Genomic DNA, 19,572 nt, shown 5'->3' on the forward strand with positions numbered 1-19,572 from the left:
GCAGCCTCCTTGCCTTGACGTCTATTTGATGCAGAATGACACTGTCTGTATAGACAGGCCTTACTAATCCATGGCCTTTTACTCTTCTCACCCCTCTCCCACTGTCTCCATGCAACCTTAGAAGCTCCCTTCCCTCCCTCCCTGGCCCATTCACCTCTCCTTGAGCTATTTCTTTCATGAGCCTGTCTACTAAGCTCCCCACAAAATGCAGCCCATGTGACCTCTGAGGGCCGGGCCTCTATGTCTGCCTTCCTTCTGCACTGTAAGTCCTTTGGCACAGGGATCTAACGCTTTTTTTTGCTTCTTGTTCATTTCGTACACATGGGTTACTTCATGCGATGCGACAACTCCCTCCTCTTTTAGAGCACCCTGGTCACTCACAGCACTTTAGAAATAACACCAGACATTTTACACCTTTTCACGTTGTGGGTTGGGAGACCGAGCCCAACTCCATCGGACGCATGTCACGTGCACATCCGTCAAGGACCTGCCGTAGCAAGCGCGACGCTCAGAGGGCTGCGGAGCAACAGCAGGGAAGAACTTACCATTTTCTGGCTGGTCCTTAATATCAGCTTCACTTGCCTGGCTGGGACTTTCAGATTGACTTGAATCTGAAAAACACAAAATACAGCCCAAAATTACAGGGTCTGCTGTGGAAAATGGATCAGAGGCGCCAGGCTCTCTCAAAAGCTTATGTGTGTAAACTAGAGGGCGAGAGTTCCAGGAGCGCTGTGGCGTGACAAGATCCTGCGGCCTAGCTCACACTCTGCGGGTGCGCAAAAAGGTTAAGTCCAGCTTCTATGCTGGGCCAGATTTACCTTGTTGGTGGCCCCTAGGCAGGGGGGGTGGGAAGATAGGAAGGGCGAAAAGAAGGTCTTCCCAAACCTGTCCGGGGGACCTCACAGCCAATCAGATTTTCAGGATATCCACAGTGAATATGCAAGAGATAAATTTGCATATATTGAGTTTCCAAGATATGCAAATTTACCTCATGCATATTCATTGTGGGCATTCTGAAAACACAACTGGCTGTGGAGTCCCCAAGACAGATTTGTGTCCCTAGGGATGCAGTGGCGAGGGAAGGAGTGTATGCCCGGGATGTGCCACAGTGAAATGTGCTCCTCCTCCTGCATGGGATGGCCTTCTCTTTTAAGATCTACTCAGCCTTAGCAGCAGCATCCCATCAGACCCGACCCCTTAAAGGCAAAAGGGCAGGCCGGCAGCAATTCTCCTGCACCTTTAAGGGGGCGGGTCAGACGGGATGCTGCTGCTGCTAAGGCTGAGCAGTGCTTAAGAGAAAGGGCCATAAGCAGGAAGTGCCCCTTTCATTGCAGTACCCCTAGACACAAACCTACACGGCCTAGTGGGAAATCTGGGCCTGACCTAGCCCTCTCTTCAATCTGCAAACTTGCATAAAAAGTGAGCAGATCAAAACTTTCCATGCAAAGAAAGCCTGGAAACCCAAGTACACATTCTGCAGAATTTCTTAGTGCGTACACGGCCAGATATCTGAAGATATTCAGACTATGGCATTTTTTCTCATAAAGCAAAAAAGATATTCTAACCAGTTTGAGGGAGCATGAGGGGATACTTGGCTTAGCTCAGCGGGGATTTACTCCTGTGCATAATTTTCTGCACAACTTTCAATTTCACAGAACAAAGACCAAGGCCCCTTTCCTAAAATCTATTTTTAAATATGGTAGGTTACAAGCAGAGTATGGAATTGGTATAGAGTGTTCATAAGTCTACAACTTTATCCATCATACAACCAAGTGTGGAGACAACATTTTCAAGCAGGGATGTAAGCAGAGGCTTTATGTATTATTACTCTACATGAATCTGACCCCTGAAAGCTTCTTTTGAATGACTGAAGTGCAGTAATATTCTTTTCTACCAAGATGCTCCTATTGATACCATAAACTACCCAACAATTGCTCTGGGTATTTTTCCATTCAGTGCAAACTATATTAAAATTTTGTAGGGTATAAAGCAGTGTTAGGATAAATCTAGGCCTGACTGGCATGTTGGCAACTAAGTCACATTGTACCAGATTACATACAGGCCGATACAGTACAGTGCGCTCCAGCTGAGCGCACCGTTAACCCGTGTTTAGATGCGCGTTTGATGCACTAGCTTTACCCCTTATTCAGTAAGGGATAATAGCGCGTCGAAAAGACGCGTCCAACCCCCCCAAAAAATAATAGCGCCCGCAACATGCAAATGCATGTTGATGTCCCTATTAGTTATTCCTGCGTGATTCAGTAAGTAAAATGGGCAGCCAAGCCGCACATTTTACTTTCAGAAATTAGCACCTACCCAAAGGTAGGCGTTAATTTCTGCCGGCACCGGGAAAGTGCACAGAAAAGCAGTAAAAACTGCTTTTCTGTACATCCTCCGACTTAATATCATGGCGATATTAAGTTGGAGGTCCCAAAAGTTAAAAATAATTAAAAATTAAAAAAAAAAAAATTAAATCGGCCCGCAGCTCGCGGGTTGAAAACTGGACGCTCAATTTTGCCGGCGTCCGGTTTCCGAACCCGTGGCTGTCAGTGGGTTTGAGAACCGATGCCGGCAAAATTGAGCATCGGCTGTCAAACTCACTGACAGCCGCCGCTCCTGTCAAAAAAGAGGCGCTAGGGATGCGCTAGTTTCCCTAGCACTTTTTTACTGCGGGCCCTAATTTGAATATTTTTTTTACTGAATCACACGCACAGGAGAGTGGCCTGTGCACACGCAGGGAGAGCGTGCGCACAGGCCACTTTTACTGTATCGGCCTGCTAATTAGGTAACATTCTTGCCAGCCCAGTGGCTTAGTGGTAGAATTGTCCACTGTCATATGTCGGACTGGTTGGGACTGAGGATGTTGCAGAGGCATTTACAGCCCTTGTAGGAGAGGGAGTCCCAGTTATTTGCCAATGGCGACACCTAGTGGCCGGATTTAGATCCCATAATTACAGGTTTCAGAAGGCGCCCTGGAGGGTGGCCCTCGTCCCAGGACTGTTGCTGCAATGACTGGGCTAAAAGATTTGCTAAGGGATGCAGAAGAAAACTGTCCATGGAGCTGCGAATGAAGGCTCCTGGCACTATAGCCCAACAGAGGCCAGTTTTGATTCAGCTGGAAACCCAAAGGAGGAACAGCAGACTGCAAGGCCAGGAAAAAAGTTTGTAATGGTCAGATACGAGCAAACTAAGAGGCCGAAGTAAACAGCTGAGCATTAAACTGTGCACTCAAATTCAGTGCAGTTTCCTTATGCTCAAGCTAATTTTAAATTTTTTTTTAACTCCTGGTAAAGTAAGCTAATGCATTGGGAGTTAAAAAAATGCACACAAACTAGAAAATGTATGCGAAGAAAAGGCTTAGCGCACAGCAAAACATGATTTACGCACATAGATCATGCTTTATGCACAGAAATCACGTTTATATGTACAAATCATGTTTTCCATATATATATATATATGATTTATGCACACAAAAAATGCTTTTCTGCAAATAAAATACCAACAACAGGCGCCAGCACTGGAATGCCAGCTTCCACCCATAAACTTACCCCTGGAAACTAGGAGTTAAGTTTCCAGCGCTAAGAAAGCAAGAGGTAAGCCAGCGCATGTCTCTGTATTAGGGTTAATGGCTAAAGCCATCGTTAGTTTAGAATTTCCATGCGAGGGCGCTAAGTTAAACACGGGAATGTTGCGCGCACATTTTTTTGTGCACAAAACTCCTTGCTGCGTTGCAGTAAAGTTTGCATATACAAAATGTACGCTCTGCTGCAGGCACCTTATTACGTCAGCCTCTACGACTGTAAGCTCTTAAGAGCAATGAATGTGTAACCATGTGACATCTTGTACACTTCTGTATGCCCTTAAGGAAAGATCCGAATGATAACTACTAGAATATTTTGTTTTTCTAATGGATGTGGGGGCAAACGGATCTCTGATGGGAGACAGACGTGAGTACGGGGAGAATAAAGGTAAACCCAGAAATAATCCCTTAAGAAGACAGGTGACAACCAATATGTTCTGGAGGAAAAGGAAGGCAGCAAAAGGTAGAACCAATGGTAAACTGTCAGTAGAGAAGGTAGCAAACATTTGTAAAAATTGCCCCAAATGTGTTAATGAAGGACCTCAGTGGTTTTATTGGTCATAATACCAGTGTAAAGTTGAGGCAGCATAGAGGTTATAATCAAGAAGAAACTGGAAAAAAAAATCTAGCTACACCCACCCACATCTGCATCAAAATGCTTTCCTGTGCCTCTGAGTCTGCAAGGCTGAGAATTAGCTGTCTGAGACTTGAGCACATATCAGTGTGATATCAATGTGAGATCAGAAGGTCAGGCCACTGAGCTGTACTTCACTTGAAAACCTTCCTTCTGGTGTATTGACATTTCTTCTGCCTTGTGCTATTAATGATGCCACATAACCACTGACCTCCAGTCACAAAATTCATATAGACATATACATTTATCTAGATATATGCAGACACAGATAGAGATACAGATAGTAGAGGTCAATATTCAAAAGGGTTTGTCCGGCAATGTTCAGAACATAGCCAGACAAATCCCGAGTTTCCAGTTTCCTGCCCCGCTGAACGTTTTACGTTTTAGCCGGGTAAGTCATTGAGGGGGTCATTTTCAAAGGCACAAATCCCGGTTTTTATGCGCATAAGAAGCTCTTTGAAAAAAATCCCGGTGGGTACGGCCCTCAGAAGTACTTGTGGGACACAATGCCGCGCACTCTTTCAGGTGCATACTAAATATGTGTTCCGAGGGCTGAAGCTGGGACAGGATTGGGATTTAGTGGTACACTTTCAATTTTCAAAAAGTACGCGTGCAAATCTGCACGCACAAACTTGTGCCCTGCTCTCCTCTACGTTGCACGGAGTCCCGCACGCAATCAGAAACTTTCGCAACGGGTTTAAACGCCTAAATCCACTTTGGAAATCCTGAGAGTGCCCGCAGACTTCAGCCCATGCAGGCAGGTTGACTGAAATGACTCTTTCTAAATTACCTGGATAAAAAAAAAAAGATGTGGTTTCCGAGGATGGATACTGTGTCACATTATATTCCAACCCTCAGGAGTGTGATAACAGCTCGAAGGAACTGCATGGCTAATCCCATTTCCAAACCCTGCCTTTGACGTGATGTCATAAATTGTGCATCCTTCTCATGGTTTTGCATCAGAATGGGTATTCTGAAAAAATGGGTGAAATGGGTATTCTGAAGAAAAGCGATGTGCTGCACTCATTTTTATACCCCTGGGAACTGTGGTTTTATAATTAAAAAAAAAAAAAAAAGCCCCGGTTGGAGAAGTTCATTTCACTTGTTGCTAGCCCACATTTGACTATGTGCAGGCTCAGTTCAGTTGTTTCTAACCATTAAATGCTTTTGCATGCAAAGTCAGCTTTTCTGAATACTGAGAGGCTGATATTCAGTGCTTCTTACCCAGATAAGTACAGACTTATCTGGCTAAGTGGTGGTGGCTGAATAACCAGTCCTGCTCAGCTTAGTTGTAGGCGGGATATGGGTGTTCTGGGGAGGAGCTACTAATCTGAGTAACTTAGCTGGATAAGTAACGATATTTAAACTATTTAAGTTAATTGGATAAGTTAGACCTGCTCTATATCAGGGCTAAAGGTAAGTGCATAAGGCTTATCTGGCTAACTAGCGATTTTTGGGGGGATATTCAGCTGAATAGTCCTTGTAAGTTAGCTGGATAAGCCTTATCGGGCTAAGTTATTTAATTGGATATTTTTGAATATCTACCCCTGCATTTATTGCATAACTAATAGGTTGTGATGGCAAGTAGAACAATCAACAAGAACCACACTTAACAAAAATTCACAGCAAGTATTCCAAATGCAGCAATTTATTACAAGAGAACAACTTAGTAAGATACCGTCATCAGAATATACCAGTAGAATATCCTAACAGAATAATTCAGGTTTTCACAATCCTGCTCTTACATAGCACAATTGGAGAACATGGTAAAAGGATTTATTTCAAGTACTAACAGATTCTGACTAACATTACATTATCCCCATGCTATCCACAAGCTCTGATATATCAATCCATGACAACACCCAACAACATCTGGATGCACCTTGAGCACACCTGGGACTTGTAAGCTGGCCCAGTGGTATTGCCGCACACTGTCTCGAGGGAGATCTGGGATCAATACCAAGCCCACCGTCTGCTCTTTGGACCAGCCAGGGATAGGGATACTGTGAAGGCAGTGTTTACAGCCTCATGGGGGAGAGGGAAAGGGGAGTTTGGAGGTGGTCAGAAGGGGCATGGCTATCGGGTTCTGGAGGTGCATGATCTGATGCTCCTGGGGGCTGTGATGGCTGAGCTAGAGTGGTCGTGAGAGAGTTAAAAAATATATTTATAAAAACTGAGAGAAAAATCCTGGGTTTTTTTTACACGTGACGGCTAATGATAATGGTGCCATAGCTCATCAGAGGCTGATACCTATTGAGCTAGAAGGTCAAAGGAACAGGAGGAAACTGGACGGACAAAAATCCCTTCCTCCATCCAAAAATAAAAAACTCCCCACCACCATCACACGCCCAGCTCACCTTGTCCAGCACCCTGCCTCTGACAACAGCATGCGGAGAACGGGCCAGAATCCTCACCCTTCCAGTTTCGGGATGCCCTGTACCTGGCGCGGCTTTCCTTACTATTGTGTTTAACTGGCCTATCTTGTAGAAGACACCCAAACTTTTTTTTCCTTTTAACAGTCCAGCTTTTTAGGCAGCACTTGTGTAAATGTCGTTTTTCCACTCAAAAACCGAGCCCTTCTGGGACAGGATGATGACCTGCTCGTTCTAACAGAAATTCCAGGAATCCCCTTAAATTAAAAATATCAGGGGCAATCCTCTCTCATGCACCACAGAGCTGTATTCGGATATGAACAAGGAGGGCCATGTACTGGTCAGGCCATTACAGATTTCTAAAACCATCAGCTTGACATTTTCTCGGGTCTTCTTCATTAATTTGATCTTAACCTCAAACTCCTTTCCTTTTACGCTATAACGAGTGGTGCGGTACATTTTCAAAGGCTTGAGGGAGAGGGAGACTATATGGGCAAAAGCAGGGTTTAGACAGGCAGAATGGCTGAATCATTAATGGATTTTCAATAGACTGACAGTGCAACAATTTTTTTTTTTATTTATTTATTTGTATTTTTCTATACCGGCATTCACGGAGTTCGTATCATGTCGGTTTACATAAAACAAGGGGTGAGAAATACATTATAACGTAAATAACTAATAACATAAGAGTATGCATTAAAAAGTAAAACAAGTGTAAGGAAGAAAAATACTTTCAGACGCACTTAAAAGCAGCGTTCATGGGGGCACTACGTTGCAGAGGCGAGAAAGACATTTTAAAACAACATGGGGTAGATTTTAAAAGGAGCGTGTGTGGCATACGTGTGCGCGCACTACCCGGTGCGTACACACGTACGCCCGATTTTATAACATGCACGCGCCTGCGCGCGCATGTTATAAAATCGGGGATTGGCGCGCTGCCTTCCCCGTTCCCTACCCCCTCACCCCACCTTCCCTTCCCATACCTCCCCTGCCCTTTCCCCCTACCTTTTCCTTTCTTTTGGCACAAAACTTACTTCAGCCCTGGGGCTGTGCGTGCCGGTCGACTGTCTGCATGCGATCCCAGACACAGCAGCAAATGGCCGCTGTGCCAGGAGCCTCTGACCACGCCCCTGCCCCCGGGCCGCCCCGCCCTACCCACGGACCGCCGCGTCGCTGAGCCTTTTGAAAATAGGCCCGGCGCGCGTAACCTTTTGAAAATCCGGCTCTATGTGTGCAAAGGACTTGCATATTTACCAAGCTATCGTTTCAAATGGTGCAGGCCTGTATTTCCAGCCGCATAACAAGTCTACATGCTAATACTTTTTATCCTAAAGAGATCCAGATAATAGTCAAACACAAAGGATGCAAATACTCTGTGTCTGACTATCATCTCGATCTCTGTGGCAAAAAAGTAGGCACACAAAGTGCCAATTAGATGACCTACTGAAAATTTACTTCACTATATTTTGAATTTTTTGTTTTGAAATAAAAATTGTGTACTTGTCCAGATGGCCATGGTCCTCAATCCTTCTCCTCAATCCTTTTTGAAAAAATCTTCTCCGAGTCCACTTTTAAAATTTTTACAACCACTCAAGGAGGCCAATGTACTAAATGGCGAGTACTCAGGCCGTTTCCACACATTAATCATCTTGCATTAAGGGGCTTATAGTGATCACTGGCAAATCAGTTCCACGTTAAAGATCATTTATGTTAAAGCTGGCATGTTAATGCTACTATTAGTGCAAAAAAAACTTAACTACACTTTCCAGGGTTATAAAGTTTCTCACAGTAATGGCTATGAGTGTGTGCTCCTATGTTTTAACGCGTGATATTTAACTATGTGTTCATACGTAATAAGACAATTTGCATAATTCTGCAACTCAGTGCCTATTTTGCACAGACTTACCGCTGAAGTTCATCATGGCTAAACAATGCACATTAAAAATGCTGATAATATGCATTGTTTACATTAGCACATTAAAGGTGCTTTTAACGAACTTTGGCACTAGTAAGTACATTGGTCTCTAGATTTATGCTTTCAAGTACTGGTATGGTGCCTGCATTTGGTTCTGATGACAGCGAGCCCAGCAGCACCCCCACCAATCCACTTGCTGCTGGGAGCAGCTAAGTAGAGAGAGCTTTGAAAATCTTTAAATAAATAATTTCTGCAATACATATGAGAAAGAATATCTGTTTTGCTCGCAGCTGCGTTAATCAGCTATTTCCAGAGAAACTGATCTGTCCGCACTGTAACTCTCATGGCGCACGGTACTTACTCCCACCCTCTGAAAACATGGCTTGAGATATGGGCAATTTTAACCAAAAATAATTCCTAGGTTTATATTATTTTTATTGATTTTCTGCCAGGATTTGGAAAGCAATGACCAAATTGTCCCAACCGTTGCCCCTGTGGCCTCCAAGGCAGCCTTTCCTGGCAAATGACTAGGCCAGGTATAGACAGGTCACATATTTTTTACAGGATCTCCACTGCACAGGTACAATCTGAGGACTCTTTTAAAAGCCATTTAAGTGGGAATAGACCTGTGTAAACTGGCTATCTGCCTTCCCTCCATACGACTGTAATTCTGCATACAGCAGCACATGCTGAGCTACATTTTGGGATGGCATTCATTGGGGGGGAGGGGGGATTGGAAAACAGCATGCACAGATTGTATTTACAAGCCTATATGAGTTATTTTCTGTTTAAAAAAAAAAAAAAATTTACCCATCTAAAAAGCAGGTGCCAAGGTCCCCTGAGTCCTTTGCACCCATGGCAAGTTTCAAAGGGAAGGTGCGTTCATTGTTTCTCTCTGACGCTTCATTAGATTTCAGTCCTTCATGTCTTGATATCCTGTTTATTGGTGCAGTGTCCGGAGGAAAGAGAAATGGCCCCAGTGCAGACGGAGCAACTTACCCCCTTATTGGTCTACTTAACTTGAAAGCCAGACCTCCCTATGCCCGTAAAGTATAGGAATTGCCTACCCCTGGGGTAGTTTACAATTCCTCTTGGAAATATGTGCCACGTTTATGCATCGCTGGGATGTCTCCATCTTGGCGGAAGAGAAAGGGCCTCTTCTGGATCACAAAGATTGTATACTTTTGTATACACAGCATTGCCAAAGTTTATGTTTGAGTTCAAAACATGAAAAGTTTAGGGTGGGAGGAGTCTGTATCCTTTCCCCCCTTATTTCTGATTGTCTTTCGATGGATCAGGGTATAAGGATGCGGATATCAGGTGAGGTTGCACAGCAGAGGGGTGAAATTCTTCCATGCATGAAGCAAGAGCGGGAGCTGGGGGTGATCGTACCTGATGATCTTAAAGTGGCCAAACAGGTGGATAAGGCGATGGTAAAAATCAGAAAGATGGTTGGGTGCATAAAGAGAGGAATGGTTGGCAGAAGAAGGCAGGTGATATTGCCCCTCTATAGGTCCCTGGTGAGGCCTCACTTGGAATACTGTGCACAATTCTGGAGACCGCACCTTCAAAAGGGTATAAAACAGGATGGAGCCAGTCCAGAGGGCGGCTACTAAAATGATCAGTGGTCTTCGTCCTAAAGCATATGGGGAAAGACTTGACACATAACTAAGTAATAATCCAAGTCTGATTCTGGGCTCCTCCCTTCCCCAGCACTTATTTCCCACCCATCCATCCCCTGTACTCCAGACTGTGTATAATCTTCTGCCTACGGAAATAAGATGAGCCACAATGCAGTAAATAAATATGAAGCTTGGCTGTTAAGATAAAAATCTATCTGTTGTGTGTCCTGGTCCCTCCAGACTCAAGGTCATTAGGGTCACCACAAGAGAGAGTGGAGGATCAGCTCTGTCAGAATCGAGTGCACTGCTACTTGAACAAAACGTAACAAACTGTAAAGCTGAGACAGCAACTTCTAATCTCATACAAACATTTTATTGGGAGAAAGTATGCTGCAATGAAGGACCAGCTTATTCAGGCCAGCTAGAGGAAGTGCACATGGTCAGAAATTTGAGGAAGGGGACCTTTAATACTTGAAACTCTGCTCTCTAGGGCAGAACTTCCCAAACCTGTCCTGGGGACCCCACAGCCAGCCGGGTTTTCAGGATATCCACAATGAATATGCATGAGATAAATTTGCACACTCAGATTATGCAAATTTATCTCATGCATATTCATTGTGGATATCCTGAAAACCCAACTGGCTATGGGGTCCCCAGGACAGGTTTGGGAAGCCCTGATCTAGAGCATAATAGCAAATTCCACATTGGTTATCGCTTTATCATCAGAATCGCCATATTAGGAAAGACCAAAGATCCATCAAGCCCAGCATCCTGTCTCCAACAATGGCCATCCAGGTTACAGGCACCCAGCAGGATCCCAAAGAACAGATCCAATAAGTAGTGGCTTCCCAAGTCTACACAGCTAATAATGGTTTATGAATTTTTCCTCCAGGAACTTGTCTAAACCCTTTTTAAACCCAGGCTTTCACCACATCCTCTGGCAACAAGTTCCACAATTTGCTTAACATGTACAGTCAATTCACCTCGTCAGGATTTCCAAGTCTTAAGCTAGGATGCTCTCTGTGAAGGGTCCACTGTTGTGGAATTCTCTAACTTAGAAATCCAGTTGGAGAGCTAAAACTTGCACCCAGGCATTTATGAGGCAGCGGAAGGCCCTAGTGTTAATCAATTAACTGTCATACTAAGGCCTAAATATGAGGAGGCAATGAGAGTAGCTCACCTTGTGATGAGTAGGCTTCTCTGGAAAGCAGGTAGCTGATTCTTGCCTCTGTTTCTGTTTTTATTACGTTATGTGATGTAAATTTCTCCTTTTGTCGTTAGCTCAATGTATTTTATTATGCATGTGATTAATGGTATCCAACTAGGACTTTGAATAGTCTTTTAATCTTTTAAACAAGTAAATAAACAAAATTGGTTATAACCCTCACAGTACTGGTATGACTAAATAAGTCTTCAAAAAGACCTAAAGGATATTTGCAGATATAGTTTTAACCTATATATCAAATAGCAAATGGAGATTGAATGTTTCAGATAAAAGCCTCATTCATTCTAGTGATTGTTTGAATTTATTTATTTTTTTTACATTTTTAAATTTTAATGTAGGGGGAGTTATGTTTTAGTTATGTTAATGCTGTTTATTTTAGATTGATTGTTGAGCAATTTTGTTGTATTATTGGGAGGGAGCAATATTTTTAGTTATGTAATTTAGCCTATTGCTCTTCTAGTGAGAGTAGGGAACAGGGTACTTTAAGGACAAACTGTTATTGTATGGTATTTTTTGATGTGTTGTATTATTTTTTTATGAATAATGTTAACTGCCTTTGATTTCCTTTGGGAGAAAAAAGGAGTATAAAAATTAAAGAACAGAATATCTCAAAAGGAAGTCCTATGGCAGATTTATCTGGCCAGGCTGTAAGCAGTTAGACCAGAGGTTGGTAATCCCCAGCATGTATGCCACCATTGACCTCTCTCCCAGCATGCTACTCCCTCTATAAAGATGGTACTGCACTCATTTTAGCAAAATTTGCGAGCCAGTTCTGCTAATCTCATGATCCATCAGATGATGAGAACTGGCCCGCACATTTTGAAAATGTGATATCAACATAAGGGGGGGGGGGGGGGACGACCCTACCTTCCCTCAACACCTCCCACTGCTTCTGGAGGCAGAGAGGTCAGCCTATGAACATCACTTTGAGTGATACTGTGTGCTTTTTGGAACTTTGTCTAAAAAATGCTGCTGACCCTGAACTAAACCACAGCAATAACTTTAAGAGACATGCAGTCTCTGTCCACACAATTTCTTCTATAGCAATGGGTCAAATATTTCACGAACGGTGGACTGGAATTAATGACCAGGCACAGAATACGATAAAATTTCTATTTCAAAAATGTAATGCCTGATTGGGGATCCACAAAATAAATCCCAAATTCCCAATTCGCCGAGTCAGTGGTCGTCCTTTGCAAATCTCCTGGATCCATCTTAGCTCTTTGTCCAAGGCAGACGTGCCCAGTTTATCAGATAACACGCAATCTCCGAAAGGATGGAATCTGCCTTTGTAAGATAGCGGAACGCGTGCAAAACAGTTTCCCATGAACACTTGCAGGAAAAGGGAGGAGTACAGTATATACGGCCATTAAAAATGTCATCCGCTTACTGTGCTACAGTGGTTTTCAAACTCAGGCTCATTTTAAGGGTTAACCAACTGAGGCAAATTAACCGGATTTCACCGAACAAATCAACGTAGGTATCTCGAATGCATACTAACTGCAAACACACTGAAAAGCAGATCTGTTGGGGGAGACCCCAGGACTGCATCTGAGAACCACTGTGCTGCCCCAAGCCTGTAAGAATGGAACATTGAAAAGGATTTATTTCCTTTGTTCTTAGCAAGGGGTTGATGACCAAATAATTTTCAGACATCATTCCATGACCTAGAGAATCTGCAGCGCTAAGTAATATTATTTGTCCTTCTTAGATATTTCTGTGCGAACTAGGCAGCAAGAGCACTTAAACTTTGAAGCCCAGGCTTAAAATTGCTTTACAGCCTGATGCCGGCAGCTCACATGAAGACTTTATGGTGATCCCCATCATTCTTATTCTGTCTCTCCGCTGCAAAGGCTCGCCTTCACAGAATTCAGACACTCATCCACGGCAGCCTTATCAAATCCCACGACACTGCCTTGTGTTGGCCGGATTTGAATATTCTGAAAGTGAAACACAATGGAGCTTGTTTGGGAATCCTTCTCTCTTTTCCCCTTCACTTTCAGGGGGAAGCGATAATCCATTACCCAGGGGAATCGAATCGGTGCAGCCCTTCCCTCCCAGACAAAATAAACACTTCAGGACCGACTTGTCTGAATTCTCCTCGGCGGCGCTGCATGCACCAGCAGCTAAAAACAAAGAAACTTTTAGCTGCTCAGACAAAATGCAGAAGCTCCCCAAACAACACAGCGGGGCCGGGGGAGGGAGGTATTCAGAAAACCTGACAGTCCATTCAATCTGAGGATGATGGCCGTAATGCATCCAGGGTCCCCGTGCTAATTAAATATGCATTGGCAGAGCTGTGATCGATGCAAGCCATGGATCAAATGGCACACCTGCAAGATCTTCAGTGCCCAACTCCCAGGAAAAGGAAAATACAGACTGACTCCTTATCTTTTGTTTTCAAAGGCTCTCAATTTCGGTTGCTTATATATCTAATTTAATTCTCTCAACTGGGCCCCCCCCCCCCCCGCCCCCCTCCTTGGCAAACTGGATTAGGAAAGTCAATACTTGGCCTTTTGTGCATCCACGGGAACACACAGCTTTCCTTTTATTCAATCTAGCCATGACCTTTAGACAAGACATAATGACAACTGCCTCAAACCAAAGCAAGGCCACGAGGAAGGAGATGCCCTGTGCGTGGCTTTTGTACAGGTGTCTCCTGCTCCTCCGCTGCTCGCTAGAACTCAACAGCTAACGTGAAAAGTTTCTGCTGAATGGTTTCCTTTGTTGGGGTGGGGGTGGGGGGCATGGAAGTAAATATGTTAGCAGAGGCTCAGATTCAGACCACGTAGCCCGTCTGACTAAATAAACAGCGTGAATGGCAATTACACGACACCTGCACAGAGGAAAAATAGCCAAAAGTGCAGATGCAGCCCAACGTTTACCATTCCTTAATATGGGGGTGGCTATTTCCATTTGCTCCCCTCCGACTCCGCTCCCCAGCTTTGCTTGAAGGTTCATGGAGTTTCTGGGGTAAAGAATGAAATCCCTGCATGCGGTTCTCCCAGCCTGTCCTAACCACACCCCCGGTGCTGCCTCTTTTCCCTGCATAGCGGGGGAATGCAACTTTCTAAGGAGAAATGTGATCTTACTTGTTCATTTCCTTTCCTTGAGTCCTGCTAGTGAGTTTGTACTGCCTGCTAGCAGAAGGGGACAGAAGATACACCTTTTCCAGTGGAGGAGCCAAAGGCCAGTACTCCAGCAAATGGTAGGCTACTGGACTGATGCAGCAGGATTTCCAGTTCCGCTCCTAGGGTCCAGTGTCTCACTGGTCTGGCCTAGTTCAACAGGTTTAGTTCCCTCGGCAACAGTTCAGAGCAGGTACTGAGCCAGACTCCCAGAGTTTCTGGTTTCAGCAAGCCTGGTTGTTCTGCTCCCAGAACTCATAGGGCCTGTTTGTGCTCAGGTAGTAGTGGGCTAGCTCAGGAGTATCCCTCCAAGTTTGAATCTTCTCCCCTTCTCCTCCTCCTCTTTAAATGTCTCTTATTTTTCCACCTGGTTGACAAAGTTGTTTAAAAAGAAAAAGGTAAAGGGGGCTTCAAGGCAACAAGAGAGCTGAGACCCACAGCACCATTCCAGTATGCTACCACCCGCTGGAGACAGAGAATATTGGCCTTTGCCTATGTTGCATTATCCTGTGTACCGTGTGATGATGTCTCTAGACAAGGTGTGCCCTTTGTCTCCATCTGCTAGCAGGTAGTACAAAGCCACGTGTCTGGACCGCTCTAGCAGACTGATAAAAAGTATTTTCCGCAGGTAAACACCCATATGCCCGTCCTCATAGCCTTTAAAATTATCAATTTTACATGCTGAAACATTAGAGGAGTAAAGCAATGTGATCTCTTAATAAAGATAAAATAGGATATGAAAAGAGATCACATCTAACTTCTGGGAAAGCACGTGTAGAAGAATGAACACGATTTTAATGGACTATAAGATCCAGCAACCCCTGTTCTCAGCTGTCCTAAACAAACACCTACTTCACCATCTTCTCAGCAGAAGCTAATAAGCGATCGGGGTCCCTGATTTATGCCTTTAAAAGTTAACCCAGTGTCCCAGTGACCTCATTCATCTTGTTTAGTTCTGCAACATGTTCACCGATTTGAATTTGTTGCGCCATTTCAATATCTCAAAGAAGCGCCTGTTTCCTACACATGTGCAATGAGGAGTTATTTAAGATTAAACTGAAAAGATATTAAATTGCTTCGCACTGTACTAATTCAAGGGGCGTTCAAACATTTTAACCACTCCATTTGGAAATCATCAGAACCGGAATTTTCCTCACCATCGTTTGTTTGTTATGTTAACCACTAGAGCCATCAGGACTTGCAGAGCGTAACTGAAACCAGCAGTTCCAAACCAGAAGTTGCATCACAGCACTTCCTGTCCCACCTACTTCTCTTCCTTTAGCAGAATTTCCTATCCAGTCTGAATATTTCTCCAGCAAATCATAATCTGAAAAGCATATCCTGAGAGTCTTCTTTAGCACTACCCATTAGTCTACAGTGATATCAACATTTTCCAAATGTGCCCACCAGCAGCTTTTTGTTTTGTTTTTTTGCAGCTCTGCCTCTGCTCGCCATAAGGATCTCGCCACTGGCTCTCTGCTCAACTGCTGTTGCTTCTGCACGGCTCACACTCACTGAGAATCATTTGGACCTATGGAAACAGCAGCAGCAGCAACGACTGGATGGAGACCCTGATGGTGGTAAGGTCCCAACAGCAGGAGGAATAGCAGAGCAGACTCAGTTGGGAGTAAAGGAGTAGCAGCAGCTGTGGAGGAAGGGGAGGGAAGGCAATGCATCTTCTGCTCCTCCTCCCAAACACTTCCCCCACCACTCCCTCTGTTGGAGTCAGTCTCCCCATTCACTTACCCTTTCCCCTTTCCTGCCGATCCTCTCTTCCCCACCCAGCAGCAGAGAGCAAGGAAAGAGAAGAGCAGAGCAAAATATCTCAATCCCTCCTCCTCTGTAAGTCCTAGGAGATCTGGGCCATTTGCCATCCAGGCAAGCTGAACTCGTTCTGGATTTGCCCCAAGGCATCTATGAATTTGTGGTTCCGATTTAGATGGGAAAGATGGGCCTACACATCCACAGAAGCAATGCAGCAAAACCAGAAATGGATCAGCTTGTCAGGGATGCCCTGGGTTAAGAAGCAACCCTGTGTAATACAAATTCTGGATAAATGTAACTCCAGAGTGGCTTAAAATAGCCTTTTTCAACAGAAATGGCAAAGCAGAGCTTGATATGTGTAGACAAGGTTGAAAGCTCACTACTCTACAGATATCTTTCTCCAGGGTCAAACTGGGGACAATTCTAAATACCCTGTGTCATTTACAGTGCAAGTGAGTCCATTTTGCCCATGTGAACTGCAGTCAGTTTTTAAAGGGAAACCCTGCGTGTTATTTCCCTTTGAAAGTTAGTAGGTGCGCACTTTAAACCTCTTATTTATGTTAGGTGCCCAAGATATTTACATAGGGTCTGTAGTAAAATTAGATGGGTTGTCTAAAGAACCCAAAAGTCATGTATTATTCTGGTGACTCCATGACAAAGTTCCAGGTCTAGGAAGATTTCTCATAAACTCCATTTGCCGACATGTTATCTCATGTGAGTGACTACTACTTTCAGTAGCTTCAATGCTGTAAAACTCCTGAACAGTAGAAATATCAGAATAACTGTCAACAGGTGGCCGCTGGCAGAGAAACGCAGAACATGATGGCGCGCGACTACTAAAAAGCTCATCTAGCCTGCCTATCAGATCTCTGGCTTTCTTTCCTTCACCATAGGTGAGGATCCTCTGTACCTATCCCAGGCTTTCTTGAATTCTGATTCTGTTTTTGTCTCTTTCATTTCCGCAGGGAAGCTATTTCATGTATCCAACATCAGTGATCCCTCTAATTTTTGTGTGTATGCGTGCAGGTGTGAAACAGCGATGAGTGCATTATTTCATTTAATGCGTGGGGACGAAAGGGGTTCCCCTGTGGTGAACTGTTTCCCACGAGAGAGTGAGGTTGCACTGCACGCCCACCCTGACTACCAAATGCTGGGCTGTTTCACCCCATTCTCAGCCTCGAACACACCCCATTCTAGAATTTCTTGACACTTCCCATGGGCCCGGCTGAAGGATATACGACTCTGTCCCACAGAGTCCCTTCGGTACATAACTCGTTGCAGACGTTCCAGTTTTGCAGAATGTGAACACTAATGAGCAAGGCCACAGAGATTTCCAACATTTTAGCCGATGCTGTGCCAAACTCCACATGCAGTAAATCACAGATGAAAATATCCCTGGCTATAAATGGGGATAGTCTTTTCTTTATGTTTTTCCTGCCCTTATGACTCATTAATGAAACAAACTTGTTAGGAAGAGAATCCCTCAAATGGCGTTTCTAGCTGAAAGCAGCCTCCCTGCCCTCACCTCTTTTACACTGTATGCGGGCTTCCAACGGCACCAGAATCTCCCAAGCTGTGATGGGCAGAGCCGGGGGAAGGACAAGGTCATGTGACGAGTCAAATGTCTCAGAAGGACAATTAAAGGCACTACATTTAATGTTTCTTCTAAAGCTGGCATCAACAAATTGTTGCGGTAAGAATAAGTTGGAGATTCAGGGGGCCATGTTTTTAAAATCTCCATTGTAGCTTGCAGGCGTTAGCCTACCAAGGGGAGGAGGAAACAACCACACCCCCACAGAGGCGTAGCTACACTTTTGCACTAAGGCAAATTGCATGGCTAATGCAACATGGGTTCACGCTTTGTATTTGCATGTGATGTATTTGCATGTGATGCAGCTCATTACCGTTTTACCCTGGGCCAGATTTGTTTCAGCGCTTACAGTAGTAATGCAATGCATGTGCTGCCATTGATATGTGGTATAGCCCTTTGATCTGTGCTAGCGCATTAACACCTCCATTTAATGCATTTTAGCCCCTTTAGTAAATGGACAGTCTAGCTATGTTGTGACAGACATGCACAGATTAGACAGATAGATAAGATTGTTACTATCCTGTTACTGTTCATTTTTGGGGAGGTGGGGGTGGGTGGGGTTTGTTTCGTTTTCGGTTGTTTGGTTTAAGCGCGCACTAAACAAAACGAAAAAAAACAAAACAACCATACATCTCTAATGTTCTAACCTCTGGCTCTTGTCCGTGGCAGAGCATGTAGAAAGCAGAACGCTTCCCTTCAGATTTACTTCAGCACCGTGTGAAACAAACAAGAAAAAAATAATAAGGGAACTAAAACCCTTTCCTTAAACCGCCCTACATGCCAAATTTTTGTCTCTGTTAATTATTTCCAAACCGCTGCAGCCGTTGCTAAACTTTGGTCAATCCGTTTCAACCACAGACCATCCTGCACCCTCAAATCACACAGATCCCAGTTACCAAAAAACTCCCCCTCTAGAATTATCATAAAATCCAGGATGTAATCGGTTGCATCAGCAGTGTGCCGGCGTCAACAGAACAGTGAGAGAGAGAGAGAGAGAGGATCGGCATCAGAATTATGGTTGCCAACTGGCTCCAGATTTTCAGGACGGGTGGATTCAGTGCTGGTTTAACCTCATTGCATGCAGGGACTTGTAGTTCTGATTTTCCTAAGGCATGCATTAGTCAGACAGAACTACAAGTCCCTGCATGCAATGGGGTAAAACCTGTCCTGAAAATCTGCAGCCAGCTGGCAGCCCTAATCCGGATAGGCTTACCACTGGCCACTTTCCTTTTCGTACAGCGCATCTGCAGTATTTATTACACAGTGACAGAGCAGAGGAGGGCAGATAAAGACCCATTGACCTATCCAGTCTGCTCAGTTATTCCTGTCTATGCTGCTTAGGGATAGGCACCAGCTGCCTGCCACAGAAGCCTACTTGTATGGTGTCGCTCCTCATCCAAGTCCGATTTTCTTGGTCTTCCTCATTGGTTCTCGATCATCCTGGGGAGATGCCCTTGTGAGTTTTTAGCCCTGAAACAATCATTTGCTCTTTCTAATACTTCTTTCTTGTCACTTATTACATTTCTGCAACACTCACACTTCCCAGGAGGAATCCTTTTTAGTAAGAATCTCGCTCCCTTTCCTACGTTAGCTTCTTTGCTGGTTGCGACTGTGGTGGCTTTAGGAGAGGGAAACCGGGCAGCTGCCCGTGACTCCATACTTTCTGGGGAGGGGAGCCCAACATTTTGCAACGCTGACCATTTGCAGCTTTCAAATAGTATTAAGATACTTTCATTGCAAT

General features: G+C 44.3%; 1 protein-coding gene across 3 annotated transcripts in view; it reads right to left on the bottom strand.

Moving 5' to 3' along the window:
* The window catches only part of NFIA (nuclear factor I A), a 512,744-nt gene that overhangs the window by 264,036 nt on the left and 229,136 nt on the right, over nt 1-19,572 (bottom strand). For 2 of the 3 annotated variants that reach the window (XM_029618603.1, XM_029618601.1), the window contains exon 3: nt 546-611. The exons of the other annotated variant lie outside the window; for it this stretch is intronic. In XM_029618603.1, coding sequence (XP_029474463.1) covers nt 546-611 — 66 coding nt within the window. The remainder of the gene's footprint in view (nt 1-545; nt 612-19,572) is intronic. 3 annotated transcript variants of the gene reach the window in all.

Source organism: Rhinatrema bivittatum, chromosome 10 (genome assembly GCF_901001135.1).
Source record: "Rhinatrema bivittatum chromosome 10, aRhiBiv1.1, whole genome shotgun sequence".
Taxonomy (NCBI): domain Eukaryota; kingdom Metazoa; phylum Chordata; class Amphibia; order Gymnophiona; family Rhinatrematidae; genus Rhinatrema; species Rhinatrema bivittatum.